This window comes from Plectropomus leopardus, chromosome 4 (genome assembly GCF_026936395.1).
Source record: "Plectropomus leopardus strain MGB_pleo_1.0 chromosome 4, ASM2693639v1, whole genome shotgun sequence".
Lineage (NCBI taxonomy): Eukaryota > Metazoa > Chordata > Actinopteri > Perciformes > Serranidae > Plectropomus > Plectropomus leopardus.
Genome location: NC_142179.1, coordinates 24452284 through 24471487, shown reverse-complemented (window position 1 = coordinate 24471487; position 19204 = coordinate 24452284). Strand labels below are relative to the sequence as shown.

The 19204-nt window shown below is 40.7% G+C and overlaps 1 protein-coding gene across 8 annotated transcripts in view; it reads left to right on the top strand.

The window, feature by feature from the left end:
• mctp1a (multiple C2 domains, transmembrane 1a) overlaps positions 1-19204 on the top strand; it is a 162823-nt gene that overhangs the window by 98165 nt on the left and 45454 nt on the right. For all 8 annotated transcript variants that reach the window (XR_015776463.1, XM_088076899.1, XM_088076897.1 and 5 more), the window contains 7 exons: positions 208-301; positions 5632-5734; positions 6661-6763; positions 7366-7467; positions 7971-8045; positions 10588-10707; positions 18592-18708. Coding sequence is in view for 7 of the 8 variants with exons in the window: in XM_088076899.1 (XP_087933025.1) it covers positions 208-301; positions 5632-5734; positions 6661-6763; positions 7366-7467; positions 7971-8045; positions 10588-10707; positions 18592-18708 (714 nt within the window). In the remaining variant the exon portion in view is untranslated. The remainder of the gene's footprint in view (positions 1-207; positions 302-5631; positions 5735-6660; positions 6764-7365; positions 7468-7970; positions 8046-10587; positions 10708-18591; positions 18709-19204) is intronic.

The following is a 19204-nucleotide window of genomic DNA, read 5'->3' as shown; positions in this document are numbered from 1 at the left end:
AGCTATTCCATGAATTAAATCTGGCCATTTGTCCTCTGTTAGACTCGACTATAAATGCCAGCCCTACATTTTCAAATAAGAACTGTTAAAGGACATTTTCTACCCTTTCCTCTTTTAATGAAATGTCAGGCTATTGACCTGCCTTTCTCTTCAATGCTAATTTGGCGTCCTCTTTGACCTCTCACCCCTGTTTTTGTGATGTTTCAGAGCCTGTGGAGGTCATTCCACAACCTGAAAGATGTCGGTGTGGTGCAGGTAAAGGTCATCAGGGCTGAGGGACTGATGGCAGCAGATGTCACAGGTAAGGCAATGACCTTAACTCCAAACAAAAGGACTATAATTTCCGTAGTTCGCATATACATGATTAAAAGTTAGTCTCCTCATTTTTGTATTCATGCTCATATATTAATTCACTTAAAAATAATCTGATAAATAGGCCTCCATTTTTGCTGCTGTTTTGCAATTTCTCTTGATACTTTACTATCAGAGTGAGCATTACAGAGCATCTGATAATAATAGTTATACTATCAATAACAGGAGTATTTCTTAAATAACTTTTGCTCGAGTTCTGCACATTGAAAAATTTCCATGGCACATTTTCCTCCACCAGCAATCTGCCATAAATCTCGCCAAAGATAAAGTCATGGTGTAATGTTGGTTTAAGGGATGATCCTGTGCGAGAATCCTCAGAGAGAGTTAAAGTCTACTTTGTGCAGGACGCTAAATTTGTCTCTGCATTTTTTTTTTTTTTTTGAAAAAGATGCAGGCTGCTCATTTGAATAATAGAGAAAAAGTACATATTTGAACCAACAAATCTCTCTCCCCCCTCCTCCTTCCTCCTCCCGCTCTTTTGCTGCTTGCTCTCTCTGAATCCGCCATTCTCCATTAATTCTTACTTTTAATTAGGTCTACAGTGGACAGGCCTAGTTTTTCACTCTGTATTATCTAGTAGAGAGAGAAGGAAGTGTGTGTGTCTGTGTGTGTGTTTGAGAGAGAGTCTAGAGTTTTTCTCCATTTGAAACAGCCACAGTCCCATTAGCCAATACAGAGTGGAGCTGGTTGATTTGGGTTATTGCGTGGAGCGACCGGAGCAGCCGGAGTGCAGGGCTAATGGCTCTCTGGCTCTTGTATTTCACTCGGAGCACAAATTTGCTCCGTGACCTCGTTGTAGAGCTCATCATTCAGTCTGAGCCTCATGGATCCATCCCAAAAAAAAAAAAAAACACCCCAAAAGAGTAAAACTGTGGAAATATAATGTCTAGTGGCTGTTTGTTTGCCTTTCACTTTGCCTCTGAACAGTTTGATGTGGTCATAGAGAACATGTTTGATTTCAGGGTAATGCCTCTACAGCCTGTGGTGATTTGAAATTATTTCTACAGGCTTACTGCACAGTTAAAGTGCAGTGTGTCTTGTGTTGCCAACCAGGGCTAACACTTCACATGGAAGCTACCAAGACTGAACAAAGAACAACAGGAGAAAAAGGGTTCAATTCAGATTTGAAAACATACAACAAACATGTTTTTTTTAAATTACACTGACAAAGACTAAGAGACCAAGAAAGTTTATATTTAAAATATTTTTCACCACATGTACGTATAAATAATTACCTGCCATATGTGTGATTTTACATGCTAAAAACAGAATTCAGCTGAAGATGTTTCCCCATGGGATGAGAGATGCAATGATTAATTGATTAGCTGACTATTAATTTAATCACTAAAGGTTTAATTGGTTTGAAAAAAAAGTAAAAATTTGCATCTTCTTAAATGTAAGTGTTTTCTGTCTTCTGTATTCCTCTATGATCATAAACTGAATATCTTTTACATTTGAGGATGTCATCTTGACTTTTGGAAACGCAGCTCGACATTTTTCACCATTTTCTGACATTTAATAAAACAAACAACTTATCGATTAATCGAGAAAATAATCAGAATAATACAGATTAGTCTGATGAAAACAACTATCAGTTGCAGTCAGTAATGGGGCTCTTTATATATTTGCAAAAAACAATTCATAAGTTTTGGTTTCACATGCAGATTTTATGCATGACTTTGGGCTCTAGCCCAAGAGATCTTTAACTAAGGCAGTCAAATTTGTAACCTTATTGAATTTATACTTTATTGCAAGCAATGAAATTATTTTTTTCTTTTGTTCCCCAGAAAACCATTTCTTTAGGCCAGTCTAACCCTACACGTGTACAGAAATGAATGAATGAATGAATGTGTTGTCCTTATAAATGAAATAAATGGAAAAAAATGCAGAAGGTAAACTGATACAGATAACCAACAGGCAAAGAGTTTGTCTCTAGATGGCTTATTCCTGCTTTGAGTCTGACACTGTGTGTGTGTGTGTGTGTGTGTGTGTGTGTGTGTGTGTGTGTGTGTGTGTGTGTGTGTGTGTGTCACTGGCAGAAACAATAGCTCTGTAAGAGCCACATAAGAGCCCTCACCACATGAACACCCTATTTTAACAGCCCAGACCAAGAGAGGGTCAGGAGCAAGGTGAGAGAGAAACAGACGGACAGACAGACAGACAGACGCAGAGAGAGAGAGAGAGAGAGAGAGAGAGAGAGAGGTCAGTGAGAGAGAAAGAGTTCACTATCTCTCTCCCATTCACACTGTCTGTCTCTTCGCCCATCTTTTTCCCTCCGCCCCCCCTCTCTGGCCATCTCTCTCTCTAATTGAAGTGTTTTTGTGGAGTAGCTCCTCTCCAGCCCGAGTAGGATAACTGAAAATAGTCTCTAAAACCAACAATCCCTTTTGTCTGCCAGCTCTTGTCCCTCTGAGTGGATGCTATACTGTTAGAACATTTCAATAGAAACACACACATGGACACACATTCACACATGCGCTTCCAGCGGCAGCACCGTAGCACGTGTAGACTTCATTCTTTTCTAGCTCAATATCAAAACAAAACCTGTCAGTAAAGTAAAGTGTACATTTTCCACTGCATCACTTGACACGCAGAGGAATACTGTAGGTTATCTTGTATAGCCTATTAAATGTGATGAAAAATAAATGCAACAAAAAAATACAATTTACATTTTAAAGTCTGAATCATAATTAATTGTGATTATACAGGAACATGAGAGTGTGCGCTCCCTCTCCAACCTCAAACTCCTCACTAACTCTAAGCTTCCTGCGAGGCAATTACAGCACGCTCCCTCGTCTCCGTACTGTATTCATCCTCCACACTTATCTTAGGGCACACTGAAATGAGTTTGAGCCTGTTCCTCGCTGCAAACCCTCTGCCAGCGCCACTGAGACGGGACCCAGGGGGGAGGAGCTTTGCTCGGACATTACCTGGATGATCTCTGAGTGGCGCTCAAACCTGAGCGTGTAATTGGTTAAGACAGCCGCCTCTGGTGCTGGCGGCCAATAAGGTGAAAGTTCATCACCAATGACAACTGGCCCTCTGCGGCAACACAGCCTGCCATGTCATTAAAAACAGAATATTTGAGAGAAAATGGGGGAGGGACAGGGGTGTGCAGAAAATAATTTCCATGTCTTAATTTGGATGATTGCATTTAAATTTAATCAGACTTGATATGTGGGAACAACATTATAATCGTTTATGCTATGGAGGCTCCGGATGATTAAGGAAGATTTCAAATATTCACTAAATATTAAATGAAAACTGCTTCCAAAATGTATTCTTTTTACTTGTTTGCGGTTTTAAAATATTTTTTTTGTGTATATTCATGATGGGTTCTAGGAGGAATTTGCATTTTAATACCACACACAGCAATTTATATGGCTAACAAAGAGAGAGAGGTAGGCTGTTAAGTCCATTGTCTTTCGTCTATTTTAATGTATCTTGTTTTCTATTGTAGGAGTCAGAGCTGTCAATATCCACTTCAAACACGCTACATCAATAGAGCCCCACAAACAGATATGAAAGGCAACACCTACGGCTCAGCATTGATCATGGTGACATTTACTTTGCACACCCACTAAATGTCCTGCCCTTGTCACAACATTTGAAGAAAATCACACCAATCAATGACACACACACACACACACACACACACACACACACACACACACACAGACGGACATGCAGAAGCACAAATAGAAATGTGGCGACGGGGACTCAATCCCAACTTTATTATAAGTCTTATTATGCAACATTGTTGCTTTCCTAATATTTCAACACTCACTATTTGCCATGGGAAATATTTTTTTTTAACTTCCTGACCCAGTCTTTTCAAGTGATAAGCTTGAACAAACAGCGCAACGGCTCCCAACAGTTTTAATAAAAAATAATGATCAAAGCCAGAATTAAGAGTTTTGTTGTGTTTTTTAGTTCATTTTGAGGCAATCGAAGGGAGGTGGGCTGGCAGGCATGGGGAGCTGGTCTCACTCCTTTCTGTGTACAAAGAAATTGAAATGTGAGATGTTAGTAAACAAATGGAGAATATATAGGACATTACTGGTTTTGATTATTATAGTACAGTATGCTATTCTCAGGAGGAGGAAAAAACTCTGTGATTATGTTTATTTCTCCTCTCGCGGTCTCTCACAGCCTCTCTCTACCCAGTTACATAACCGTAGTAAATTCTGAATTGAAAGTTTTGTTGGAATGAATTAGCATTAATGAATATGATTTATAGTGAACCATATATCATATGTGTTTTATAACATCTAAGGGTCTTTAAAGTTCTTACACAGTGTAGTAAAGTTTTATCTTTTGGCAGCGACAGGCCACTTAAATTATTTCATATGTTATCCTTGATGTTTTTTTTAAATGATTTATTCTTTCAGATAAATCTGCATTTGGATATATGTTTTGTTATTTCTTTAAAATGTCGTTATTACTATAACACTTTCAATTGTGTTATAATAATGAAACTAGTATTGCTGCCAGTGTATAAAACTTCAAACTAAAATAAGAAATTGAAGTTTCAATTTTAATATCCCAAAACCTTTTCACTGTGTTCCTTAATTTACATCGCTGTCAATAGAACAAAGCAGAAAGTATGACAAGGAAATGTTTTCTGTCATTCCTTCATCATTTAATTCTCATGTTGCTCTCGCTTTTCCTCATTTTTTCGCCACCTCTCGCCGCTCGCTCGGAATCGCTAATCACGGACCAGCCATGTTTCTCACACCCCTGCTCGGCTGTCTTTATCTCCTACTTTGAACTTCTGTGGCCTTCAGAGCCACATCGCCGTCTGTGTTCTCCACACCATCCATTCTCAAAGTCTTCTCTCTCCTTTTTCACTCTCCCACCCCCTCTTTGTTACTGCCCAGGGCAAAGTTGTCCTGGAGCTTATCTTCTAGTTGTCCATGTTCCTAGGGTGTTGATAGAAACGGCTTGCAGTTGTTCCCCTGATATACTGTTTCATAATATATGTGGCATCATGGCTAAAAAATGAAAGAATCATATTATTACAGCTCTGATAAGTCCAGCGTATTGGAGGTGTCATGTGGTATAAGGGGAGGATGCTATGTATTATCTGTCTTAAAAATATGAGGGACTGGAGATACACAAAAGCTGTTGGGATTACTTGAGATTCTTGCTTTCCTTGAAACCTCAAGCTAACAAAAGTGTAGTGTCTACTGTGTTTATGTCTTTCTTTTTACTAAGAAGGTCATTGCTATATGCCTTTTTTTTCTTTTTGCTCCGCAGGTAAGAGTGACCCATTCTGTGTGGTGGAGCTGAGTAACGATCGGCTGCAGACGCACACTGTCTACAAAAACCTCAACCCAGAATGGAACAAGGTCTTCACTTTGTGAGTGGCTTTTGCAAAACCCCCATGTCATGCAAAGTTTGTATTTACTGCAGAAATAACAATATTTACATATATATATCAAACTGATATGTACCTTTGAATGAAAAACTAGTAAAGCCAGAGCAACAGTGTCATGGAAAAAAAGAACATAAATATAATAATTATTTTTTTAATCCATAACACTCAACATTTTTGTGTGTTTTTTCAATTAATTCTGAGCACTGTATTCCTCACAGTTTATAGTGTAAAATAGCTTTTTTATGAATGAACTTCTAACTTAAAAAATATCCACAATCATTGTTCATACAACTGCTTATTCAGTAGTGTTTTAAAATGTGTTGTATGCATACAGCAAATCCAGAAAGACATAAGAGAAAAGCAAGGCTAATCTAATTTTTCCTCATCCAAAAAAATGTATTTTTTACTTTTATATAGTTGCACTGAGGCTATAGTTAAATGTTAATGCAGGTTTAACTCTGCATAATTTTTCTCACATATACAATACAATTCCATTCTAAAGTAGAAACTTGTGAATTCCCAGAGCTGGGACGGGTTAATTTAGCCATTCTTTGAGTGCACATCTTTCTCATAGCCTCCTTTCTATACATAACATGAGCTATCTTCTCGCTAGCCTAGTTTTTAAAAGATGACACGTCTGAGCGTCACACTTTAGTTCTACTTAGCTCATGCAGTAATGGTGTGCAGTGTCACATAAAGCATGTTAATGGTGATTTTTAAACATTTATGTAAATGTAGTAAAGGGTTTTTAGATATAAAGCGTATGTTATGGCTCATGTAGCATTAAATTGTTCTCAGTGAGTCTAAAACATTTAAAGAAGCTTTTGGAAGATGTGATCGCAATTACACTGTCTCAGTTTGTAACCCATATTTCAAGTTATATGTCATTGTCTTTGTGTGTGGTCCAGTAATGTGAAGGACATCCACTCAGTGCTTGAGGTCACTGTTTACGACGAGGACCGAGACAGAAGTGCCGACTTCCTGGGAAAAGTGGCTATTCCTTTACTAAATGTGAGTCAAAGGCAGATATTCTGTGTTTGTGTTTCTTTTTTCTTTTCCTCTGGGGATAATAGAGAGAACATAGAGGAACGGAAGGAATGAAAACACACAGTGGAAGATATAAAAAGCAGAGGTTATTTTTGCAACTCCACAGATGAGACTGTTATTATTTCTCAAAGAGAGAGAGAGATGACAGGAAGGAGCAAAAACGGAAGAGAGGCTAAGAAAAAAGAAGAGATTGATGGGTGAGAAGAAGGAAAGAGAGGGGATGAGAGATGGTGTGAAAATGATGCTGATGGAGAGATGGAACAATGCGATTTATAGTAAAAAAGAGACAGAAGAGTGTCTGTTATATTTGAAAAAATATAGATAGCCGGTGAAAGTACTGTGTGCCTAATATATCCATGCTCTGCTGTACAGTATGATTCCCCAGGATAGTTAATTTCTGTTTGACAGAGCCGAGCTGCAGTGGGTAATGAACAGGTACTTGTCAGAGTTGCCACAGTTGTTTTGGGTTCCCTGTCAGCGCCAGCAGCTGGGGTTCAAAGGTGGCCCGGGGAGCCGATTCAGCCGGGTATTGCCAGACAGACGCCTGTCATGTCCCTCTCCCACAGATCCAAAATGGAGAACGCAAAGCCTACGCCTTGAAAAGCAAGGAGCTGACAGGGCCAACAAAAGGGGTCATCTTTCTCGAAATAGACGTGATTTTTAATGCTGTAAGTCTTTCTTTAGCTTTTTTGATTCTCCTCCTTGATTTTTTTCTTCGTTGTGCCCCCCACCCCCCATTATCCTCTCTCTCCATCCCTCTCTTGTTCTCTCCAGCATCCCCCCCTCTACGCTGCTGTTGTCTTTATTCTGTTTGTCCCCCCCTCCCTCGCTTCCATCTCATCCCTCGTCCCTTGTCCCTCGTCCTCGTTTTGGCTTTAATTATCGAAGACTCCCTCTCAACAGCCTTTGTTCGCCCATTCACCATCGCTGTGTGTGTCCTATAGCGGCCATCTTACAGCTCTCTCTCCCGCTCTCTCTAGCCTCTGACATGGGGCACGCTCTACGCATGTGCTGCCAGTATCATTACACAATGCGTTGAATAACCGTAAAAATTCTAAAAAGAATATAGTTCCTTACTAATTAATTGTCATCGTATTGGTCAATCTCAAGTGTGATTTCACTCTCACCGTTTGCTGCTTGTGACGCTGTGTGTGCTCACTCCATCCTCCAGGTGAAAGCTGGTCTGAGGACGCTGATTCCCATTGAGCAGAAGTATATCGAGGAGGAGCCCAGAGTGTCCAAACAGGTACATCAGCAGCCAACACTTATCTCCCACCACTCCGCCTCATTTTTATCTGTGTCCACCACTGTACCCCCTATTCTGCTTAACTGTCTGAAGCGAAACCAACAAGCCTGCAGAGTGGCATCTTGTAAACCACCACAACTGTGTGGGCAAGATACAACAGGATGATTGAAGGAAAAACAGAATTTCGTTTCTTTTTTTTTTTTCCCTCTCTCTTCCCTCCTCTCTCCCTTCTCTCACCCCCCCCCCTCGCATCCACTCTGAGTGGTGAATAGAAATGTCAAGCTGTCAGCTCTGGGGTGCATAAGTAGATTGGCCATCCTTATAGTTGGCCCTCTTTGCCACTGCTGCTTTGCACTTCATTGTCACGCCGCTCAGTGTGGCGGCACCACAAAGGGCTGAATAGTAGGGGCTGGCCCACATCAGACATGTCATATGAGTGACCGTTTGGGCTCAGCAGTCAATGCTGCGCCACGCACAGCCGAGCACACCACACACACACACACACACACACACACACACACACCAGCTCCCATGCCACGCTTTTGTCAGCCCTCCATCTATTCCCTTCTTTCCTTCGTGTTTCAGCTTTCTCTGTTGCTCTCTGCCTCGGCCCACTCTCCACTTTTTCTCCCAAGTGCAGAATCTTTTTTCATCTCCATTTCACCTCTGACTCACAGAGATGACCCATGTCAGCGTCTCGCAATGATGATGTCACTGGCTGCTTTAGAAGGATTGCCCCGTGAGGGCTCTTTTGTGTGGGAGCAGCTCCCCTGCTGTTGCTTGCTGCTTAGTGTGCACACATACACACACCAAAAATGAAGGAAAAAAAACACATAAGCCGCCTGCCAAACAAAACCATTTAATTGTAATTATGACATTTGACTTAATAAATGACTTCACCACTTTTCTAAGCGTTATGAAGGAATAACTCAAGGCACTCTTTGAAATAATTCATAAAAAATGAAATATTCTTATCAAGGCAGTTATAGCAATAATGAGCCAAGAAGAGTACAGCATGTACATCAAGTGCATGCGCTGAGGAACGTGGAAATGGATGATTCACAGTCTTGCCTGTCCTCAGGGTCTGTGTGTCCCCAGCAGGACACCATACAGTCATCCTCAGTTTGGCAACAAAAAGCTTCACATAATTATACATAGAGAAGGAGGAATCCTCCTCTCATCTAGCATCAAAGCAGCCAAGCCACCCCTAACCACATGCAAATCCACCCGGAAACACACACACACGCACACAGACAATAGACTTTACTGTATTGCAACAAACACGTACTGTAAACCCACATTATACACATTCAAACTCACACACACAATTTTCCAAAGAGTAAAATAATGGCCTAGAATTTTTTGAACAGCGATCTGCAGAGACAGTTTGTCCTTTGGGAGCACTTTCTCCTGGTGGTGACCTGATTGGGTGGTTGGCGTCCTGCGCTGCTGTTATGCTATTCCCTGAATGGTTGGCAACCCGTGGGGAGGACAGCAGTTAGCCAGTTCTCTCTCATATCTGGCCAAAATGCGCGGAGAACCCTCAGGGAGGCGAATCCAGGGACTGTGCTGGAAATTGTTATTATTGTACTTAACTTTATCACTGGGACCGTAGAGTTAAAGAAACATTGTGAGTCAGCTTGTCACACTTAAAGCGGCCGTTTCTCCTGAATGCTGATCCACATCCATATATAGCGATCCAAAGACGGAAAGCACACCAATGTCCTAATGGTGTCCTCAGCGCCGTAATGTTGTAATATTACAGCCAAAGTAAGGTCAAAGCTGCAAATCTCAAGTTGTAAAACTTAATGCTCCAGTTAACTTTCCAAAGTGACAGCAAAATGAGATACAGTGGAGTTTGAGCCGACCATATTTAGACGTACTGTTATTTTAACTAAGGTGCTAATTATATGAAGTAACACATTTACTAACTTGATTGTGGTGAATTCACACCATAAATAAACATAAAGGAGGGAAAATTGACCTCTTTAACGCCATGTCCTTATACATGTCTAGTCTAGAGGTGGGCTTTAATAGCTTTGCTCATGTTTGTGATAATATTTTTGCACGTTTACCTTATCTTTTGATAAAATTAGTTTCTTGAAGCTGGTATTGCAAATAAATGCTTCTCTAAGTATCGAATTTCCATCGTTAAATACTAATAATACTTGCCCCTTATCAATCCACTTTATTGCACTTAATGTTTATGGATTGAATCACATTTTTTTTTTATCTGTGCAGTCTTATTAAGTTAATACCAATGTCTGTTCTAAATTTCATGTGAATAGCTGCATTGGAAATGTGTAATGGAAAAATGTTGACATGTAAAATACACACTTCCCTCACTGTATGACGCAAAGGTTTTTCATTCTGTTTTCATGTACGTTTTACACAGTATCCCAATTTTTTTGGAATTGGGGTTGTAGTTAAATAAATTATTGTCATACCAAACTATAAAATAAAAGACAACATGCATAACATCAGACTGACGCACTCATGTGTTTTAAGCATTCACTTGTTTTGTTTTTGTCTCTTTTTTTAGCTGCTGTTGCGCAACTTCAACAGAGTCAGACGCTGCATCATGTTCCTGATCAACACAGGCTGCTACATCAACAGCTGCTTCGAATGGGACTCTCCACAGAGGAGCATCTGTGCTTTTATAGTATGTAGAGGTGCACTCACACATACATGTACACTACCATAAATGATTGCACATCACATACAAACGTGCACAAAAGCTCAAACAAGACATTAGTTTGTTTTTTTTTGTCTTTTTGTGTACAATTACTCCATTGCCACGAAGATCAATGAACTGCATCATTATTAATTTTGTGTATTTAAATTCAATGTAGAGGAAAGACAACCTCAGAAATATACCTAAATGAAGTTGGGTCTTCTATTTTATCAGATTACTTACCTCACACTTTTTAAAATGGGAATAAATGAACCCCACTCAGATTGATGAATCAGTATAATTATAAATAGACTAACAATAGTCGTATATTTTACCGATTACACTTTCTATGCCAGTTAACATCTGCGCACATGCAGCAGGAGAGCAACATGTTCACAGAGGCTGTAGGACCATTTCTGCTAACAAAGTATGGATCCTTCACTGGTAATTGCACACTCTAACATGAGGGGTTGTTGATGTCTCAAGCACATTTAAGTACATTCACACAGTATAACGCACCACTACAGACTGTTACTCTCACACTCAGATATCTTGATATGATAGTCTCTATTAAGTCTCTTCTCTGGCTTTGTATTTAATGTACAAGCACACATACCATATACATGGCAAATGTCTGTTTTGGCACTCAGTTGGTGGGAATGAGTGGAGAGTTAGTGTTGCTGCTTAAACACTGTATTAAATGAGACCCTCAGACATTGAAATACTTAGAAAATGCAGCTATAATCTATTGAAGTGTGACAAGCTGTTGCTGAAGACAGTGGAAATGGCAGCTTGTTTCTCTCTTCTCCCATCAGCCTCCTCTTCATCCTCTCTCTCTCTCTCCCCCCTCCTCCTGTCATCTGTGTCTGGTATTAAAAGGTGAAGTGTAATTGGACAGCAGAGCTATCAGTAAAAGACATTCTCCTGCAGGGCGGTGAGTGGCTGCATGGAGGTTCCTACCCTAAAGATGACAGAGCAGGCATTTAATCCTGTCTGGTTTAGTGTCCTGACTTAAGTAGCTACAGGACAGGTGGACCCGCCCCGCCCCAGCCCTTTACCATGGGGGCACTAAGTGTCTCCACAGCAGACATTAGACATTAGCAGCATTTGGCTGTCTGACACCAGTTCCATCTCTGCAGAGGCTGCATGTGTGTGTGTGTTTGTACAGCAGGTCACAGTGTCATCACAAGACATGGGTCAGAAGAGACGTTGTATTGATCAGTTAACATTTTCCCTGTGTGTGTGTAAGCGCGCTCACAAGTGAGCCCGGCACGTGCGCGTATGTTTGCATTTTCTCTCATGTAAGCTTGAACTGGGCGTGAGCCCCCCTTATCTTTTTGAAATAAATGAAAATGTCAGACAAAAAATGTCAAGGAATTCACAGAAAACAAGGCCACCTCAGAATTGCCAATCTACATGGTGAATAGAGAGTGGAGGATGCAACCTTGGATCGTGCAGCCTCCATGTCAGCACACACATGTACACATACCTTGTATAGCTCTTCACCCTTTTTGAAAACACAGGGTATAGTACATCCATTTCTGAGTAACAGTGCCGACTATTCATATTCTCATTGTATTCACTTAAATTCAAAGTATTCAGAAGACGATAAAGGATGTATCTAGGCCAAGGACGAAGCGTTTTATAGTTTATAGAAAGTCTGAAATTTAGGTGTCATTGTGCCCCCCCGCCTCTCTCGCTCTTTTGGGAGTCTGTTATTGTAGGAGTGTGCACTTAGCTAAAAGCATCAGAGTATTTAGGGCCTCTCCTCTACACAGGTACTCCCTCCCTTTCCTTCCATTTCTTCATCCCTCTCTCATTTCTCCCTCACTTTGAGAGGCCTCTTAATCACTTCGCTCATCTCTTTAAGTGGGTTTTTATGGGGGGCCATCTGGCCAAGGTGGTGCGTTCATGAAGGTGTACGCCTGTGTGTGATTATGGGCATGTGTGTCTGTTCACATGTGCACGTGTGTTTCTGTCTGGCTGTCTTTCTAGACAGATGTTACACTTAACTTTCCAACACGGCTGTAGCTGTAGAGGCGGAGTTGTGGGCAATTCAACCTCTAAACTTACAAATACAAATGTGCAAACTTCTTAACTGCTCAGTAAAGGGGGGGTTGTCGTTGGCGTGTTCATTTATTTGTGGTATTTTGTGAATGCAATAGTACATCAAAATGCAGTTGTCATACTGTTTCACTTTACAACATTCCCTCCATAAAAACACTCAAAATTTTCTTCATGGTCTCTTACTCTCCTTCTGCCCAAGTCTGAAATGCCAGCCGCATGTACACATCGCCCATTAGTGCCAGCTGTGATTAGTGTGTATGTTGTGTGTGTTTTGTGCGCATGTGAGAGAAAGAGAGATTTCGCATAGTCTCACATGCAGCCTTTCTCTCTCTCACACCCACACTGCTGTCACCCACCCATCCCGACAGTGAATCAGCCACCGTGGCAGCTTTGCCTGAGGCGTTGGCACAATGGACGGGACTGGAGTTACCTCCTGTCCTGCATGATGGGTGGTGTCTGTGTCTGTCTGTGTGTGTGTGTGTGTGTGTGTGTGTGTGTGTGTGTGTGTGTGTGCGTGGGTGGGTGGGTCTTGGTGTCTCCGTCTCCCTGTCTCGGGGTTAAGCGTCTGCTTCCTCTCTCCACACCTGCAAGCCGAGTGTCTCTCCCTTCTATCTGTCCATCCATCCCTGTTCCTCTTTATCTCTTCCTCCCCTCCTCTCCCTTTGCCTTCTCTCCCAGAGAGCTGAGGCCATTGTGGGGCTGAGCGGTGTTGGGTTCTGTTCTCCTGCTGCTGCCAGCTCTCCCCACGGCCCCTGCAAGACAAGGCTGTTATTGCCCCAGGGACCGCAGGCCTCAGCAGCTCTTCCTCCAAACAAATTTGCTGTAACTTTATCTGCAATTGGGCCCTGAATTGGGAGCAAATAGAGGCAGCTTTGTGAAGCTCGGGGAAGGGCGAGGGCAGCGAGCTGGGGGTTGTTGGGGAGGCAGGGGAAATGATACCGGGCTCTTTTATGTCAGGCAAAGTAGGACTCTTATCAGGAAGAGAGCCCAGACAAGGGAGCTACTTCTAGAGGAAACTGGAGCACCTATCACCTGCTTTGCATTTAGATAAAAATTCACCCTGCTGAAATAAAAAAGGGAAAAAAAGCAAAGACAGGTACAGAAGCAACTATTGGAGTGTGTGTGTGTGTGTGTGTGTGTGTGTGTGTGTGTGTGTGTGTGTGTGTGTTTGCACATGTCTATCTGGCAGTTTGATACACATACACGCACACACAGTGCAGAGACGCCATAGCAGTCAGAGGTACACACCACTCCAGGTCTCTTTAAATTGCTCCTTTGACTCCTCTTCAAAGAACCTGTCTAACTTTTAAAAGTTTTAAAGTCGGGAGTTCGTCTTTGCCCACAGCAAGGGACAGCTTTGAAAGATATACTTTCACATTTTACTGCTCTCCTGATTTGCAAAATGAATGATAGTTGAAATATAGTGGCATGACTAACAGAGAATACCAAGTCAGAGTTTAATCACCAGAGATAGAGACTCAACAGAAAATATGTGAGGCCTTTTGTTGAGACGTCAGGGACTCAGCATCCTTACTTCTCACAGGTACCCGTGTGCGGTTTCATTACTGTGGCCATAAAATGGTGGATGCTTTGTTTTAATTTTTCATGTTATAACAAAATGACTGGCTTTGACACATTGGGCTTAGTCATTCGGGCTGCTTTTTATCCGATGAACAGCATTAATTGTGCTCTAGATCTCTGTTCTGCAGAAGTACAGCAGGGGGCAGTCTAGCACCACTGAATGATGGGTAGGTCCCTTCACAAACAGGACACAGTCTCCCTCCCTCTCTCGTTCCCTCGAACTTAACAGGACTTCTAGTTGCTATCTGGCAACACTTAGTGCCAGCATGGAAATTGATGTAAGAGAGATAAAGGGGAACTCTGAAATCCAAACTTCAGTTTCACTCCACTGAGACAGAGCAGGGGGAAAGTTAGCCTGGTGTGTGGTTAATGTAAGCCAAAGTACTGAATATTACCCTCCCACAGTGCCGCGGCTCGGAGCCGTAAGGACGCGGGTTGTGTTTTGAAACAAATAATGCAAGATACAACTCTCAACGTGCCGCACTGAGTGCTTGAATAAATCATTTTGACTTCTCTATTTTTTTTCTTAATATTAAGAGAAAGCATCAAAGGTTATAACTGTAATGAAATTCAACTACAGAGACTTGTCAAAATAACTTAATTTACTGATTTTGTGTATTGATATTTTAGCCAAAATATTACAAATTATGCTGTCGTGATTTTGCTTTGTTCATGTTTGTGATTGTCTATTTTAATTAAACGTCACATTTGAATTTTACCTTGTGCTTAGATGTGAAGTTTGCCCAGTTCAAATGTAGCCTTTAACTATATTTGAAATGGTTTAGCAGATTTGACAATAAAAATATTCTTTTACTTTGTTTTATGACAAGTGAGTAGTTGTGTTTTTAGAAATTTCAGTGCATTCCACAAAAGACTTGTTGAAGGACAAATCATTTTGAAAAGATATGATGATAGATTTTTATAACAAAATACATTTTCTGTTTAAATTTAATACGCTGCAAATGTCCACTACAGATAAAATAACTAAACTAACTCAAATGGATATTTATTGCTACTTTAGATAATTAAAGATATTATGTCTTGCGGTGTTAGTATGAGGAGGAAAAAAAAGCTACAAAATGCTCTACCTCTTTTTTTTGCAACAAATTACACATTTATTCACATGCTCTCAAGACTTAATTAGAGAGTTTATATAATTTGAATAATTCAGAAGCAAATATACAGAGAAAAACAAAAAAATGATAGTGTTTAGATTAATCTATTTTTTACATTACCACACAGGTAAGATTTCAGCAGTATTAAACAGAAAGGCAAGAGTTCAGCATGCTGAGCTTCCCTCTGTGCGTTTTAAGATATCCACTATGAACCGTCACCAGTCACTACATTATGTGTCTCTGACTGCACAGAGTCATCTCCAAATTATTCCCATAGACTAAATCTGGAACTTCATTTAGCATTTTCACTTTCTTTTTCCCCTTCAGTCCAGCATGTTTTCATCGTTGTTTTTTTGCCTCCGCCTTCCTCTGGTCACTGACATCCACAGCAGGCTTCTTCCCAATCCCTCTTCCCCAGGCGAAGAGCCTGCTATCTGGTGTAGCAAGCAACGGGGGGTGGCTGTGATCGCCCAGTCCTGGTGGAAAGGTCCAGGCACTGCAGGGCCCCTATTACCCAGCCGGGGGGCACGGAGACGGGGCAGGGCTGGCCACTGCTGAGCCAGGGTGTCCGGTTCCTCTAGCTGCCAGTCAAAACTTCGCCCTTAGCTACTATAACCAAATGGAGGAGGAATGAAGGGGGACGACAGGTTAAACAACCTCAGGCAAATGGAGAAGAAGGCAGGATTTTTTTAAACATAAAAGAGGGTTTCAAGGTTTCATATAAACATCAGGACAGTGAGGAGCAATTCATTTGTCCGTTGTGTGATAATGGTACCATGAGCAATTAGAAATCCAGAAAATACATTTACTGTACAGTATATGCCTACTGTACAGTGTATTTATAGCAGCGTGCTTGAAAGGAGCTCTGTGTGTATCTGCATGAAGGTTTTTGAAAGTGTGCAGGTATTTATAGCTTCTACCAGAATAGGTTTAAAACAAGTGAGCTCCTTTGTTTGTTTGAAGACATGTTTCTGCACCTTTATTGCACATTGTTTAGTTGCATATTATTTCAGTGTTTATCAGTGTTACAGATTTGTAAATTATTATAATTTGTAGGAATATGGATAATTTTAGAGTGGTTACATTTTGTGGAGAAGACGCGTGTGTGTGAGCTTGTGTTGTTTGTCTGCAGTTTCTGTTGCTGAGCTTACACAGTCCTAACAGCTTTTTCTGATGTATGAAGGGAAATGGTTGTGTTTCTTATTAGTATACAAATATGAATTATTGAATAGTTGTTGTTTTTTTTCCATTCTCCCACACAGCTGTATTAGAGAAAGACTCTTTGTAAGTGAAAAAGTGAAGTTGAGCCTGAGAGAGACGGAAAGATTTCAGTCCTTTTGGGAGATTTGCTTGTCGTACCAAGGCCATTCAGGTTTATTTGAAAAATAAATTTAGCTGTGAGCATTATGCAAATGTGCTGGACATTTCTAATGTTTAATTTATGTCTCTTTTTTAACTTTTTATACTCTGTGTCTTTTTGTTAATTTTACATGAAGTTATAGTTCTGTTTAAAAGTTTGAATTGGAGACTTTCAGACTTTTTTTACGTGAAAAGGGGAAAAGTTGAGAGAATTTTTTAATTGTGTTGTTTTTGTGAAAGTTGTTTGCGTTGATATTCAAATTTATCTGTGTGTGTGTGTGTATATATATATATGTGTATGTGCGTGCGTGAAAGGAAAATGAAACACTGACGGCACAGTGCAAGTGTGTGTGTGTGTGTGTGTCAGGTGCGTGTTGGTGCAGTTTAGTGTCCGACTGGCTCCACCATAGTAATAGCAGACCTGTGTACACACTCTTGAGGGGCTGTTGAACCTCATATTCACATTAACCTTAGACTGTGAACACAATGAAGAGCTTGTTTTTCATTCTCCTCTCCCTCACTGTTTCTCTCTCTCTCTCTCTCTCCATCCTTTTCCACACACACTGAAATAAAATAATTTGATTGTTGATTATTAAGCATTCTCTTTTGTTTTTCAGCAAAACAGCATAGATCACAATTGGTACTTAATAAATCTGTTTCATACAGTAATAGTCTCAATTTCACCTCTCAAAAGTTCCTCATAGAAACTGACTGTTAAACATGGATGCATTTTCATACACAGAGTAATCAATTTCAAATCTGCTTTGCTCATATTTAAAATAATGGATTTCTTGTACTTTGATGAAGATGTTTTGCTGGAAAAGATTAAGTATTAGTCATGGTTTGCATTTTCAGCATTTGTTATAATTGCTGCTGAGGTCTTATCAATCGTTAAACATCTTTGTATACATATACATAATATTATTAGAAAAGATAAATAGGCTTTTGTTGTATTTGTTTTGATTCCCACAAAATATGCCATTTCCTCCAGCTGAACTTTTTGAAGCATTTGACAACAACGCTTTTCACAATTGACACAATGCTGCCATAAAATAGACTTCTATCATTAGCAATTTTACTTTCCCACAGACATCTTCTCTCATCCACCTCAATAATCTCTTGTCAGAAGCTAAAGAGCCCTGCCAAAAGGAAAGGTTAATTTTCAAATGGTACTTTTCTTGTTTGGTGATGAGAGGGGAGGTATAGAGGTTATGGTTTTGGCAGATGGGTGCAGAGAAGGTTAGAGATGGGGCATAAGAGTCTTTTGGGGTAGAAGAGAAGGTATTGGGGCTTGGAGTGACAGGGTTAGGGACTCAGGGTGTGGGGTGTGTGGGGTCAGCTGCTGGGGTTTGGGGTTGAGTATTGAAGGGTCAGCTTTGACGCGCTGCGACTGAAAATGGTACATGACCCCAGCATCTGGGATGATTGGCATGGAGGAAAGAGGCTCTGACGGCTCGTACTCGTCCTCCTCCTCGCCTGAAGGCCCAGTACGCCTTGAGGGTCAGGGTGTTGAACCAAGGCTCACCGACACCAGGCCTGTACCTTTGTTGAAGCCTAGTTTTATTTTTCGCTTTGTTCCATGGTGGTTATGATTCTGCATATGAATGCGTGTCGTTTCCAATCGCACATATGGTCGGCGTACGTTCTCAGGAGTTTGCCTCAAGAGGGTCAATATGGGGTCTTGAATGTATACATTCTTCGCCCACACTGTTCTTTTGCTGACATTTTTTGTCTTTTTCTCTCTCTTCAGCTGTTTGTCATCGTTGTTTGGAACTTTGAACTCTATATGATTCCTTTGGCTTTGCTACTGCCGTTGGCCTGGAACTACATCCTCATCGCATCGGGGAAGGATACCAGGCAAGATGTGGTGAGTAACCCCCATAGCTTCTCAAAATCCCTCCGCCTTTCTGTCATTTCACTGGAAAAATCCTCTTTCCGCACACAATGCAGGGTTAAATCTCAGACACCATTGTTTCATAGAGATATTATGCACTCGTTTTATTTACGATATTAATAACATTTATTTTCTTTGGTATTGGACAAAACATATTTGTGATATCAAAGACATGACAGGTGATTATGATCAGTATAGATGTGCAGATGAATGGAAAAAGAATCACACTTTTTTTTTTTAAAGAAACAACAGTGAGATGAGCATACTACAAACTAATTTAAAATAAACCTTTTGATTAAATTGCACAAACTTTGAGCAAAATTGGAATTTAATTTAAAAAAATCTCTCAGGTGAATTTTTTTTCCATCTGCCCCTTGAGGAGTTGCATTCTCTGTGCAATCTCACATTTCTCACTTTGCCTTCTTTGAGGCAAAGAAAAGGGAGAAATAATAGGCTGTCACCTTGAGCT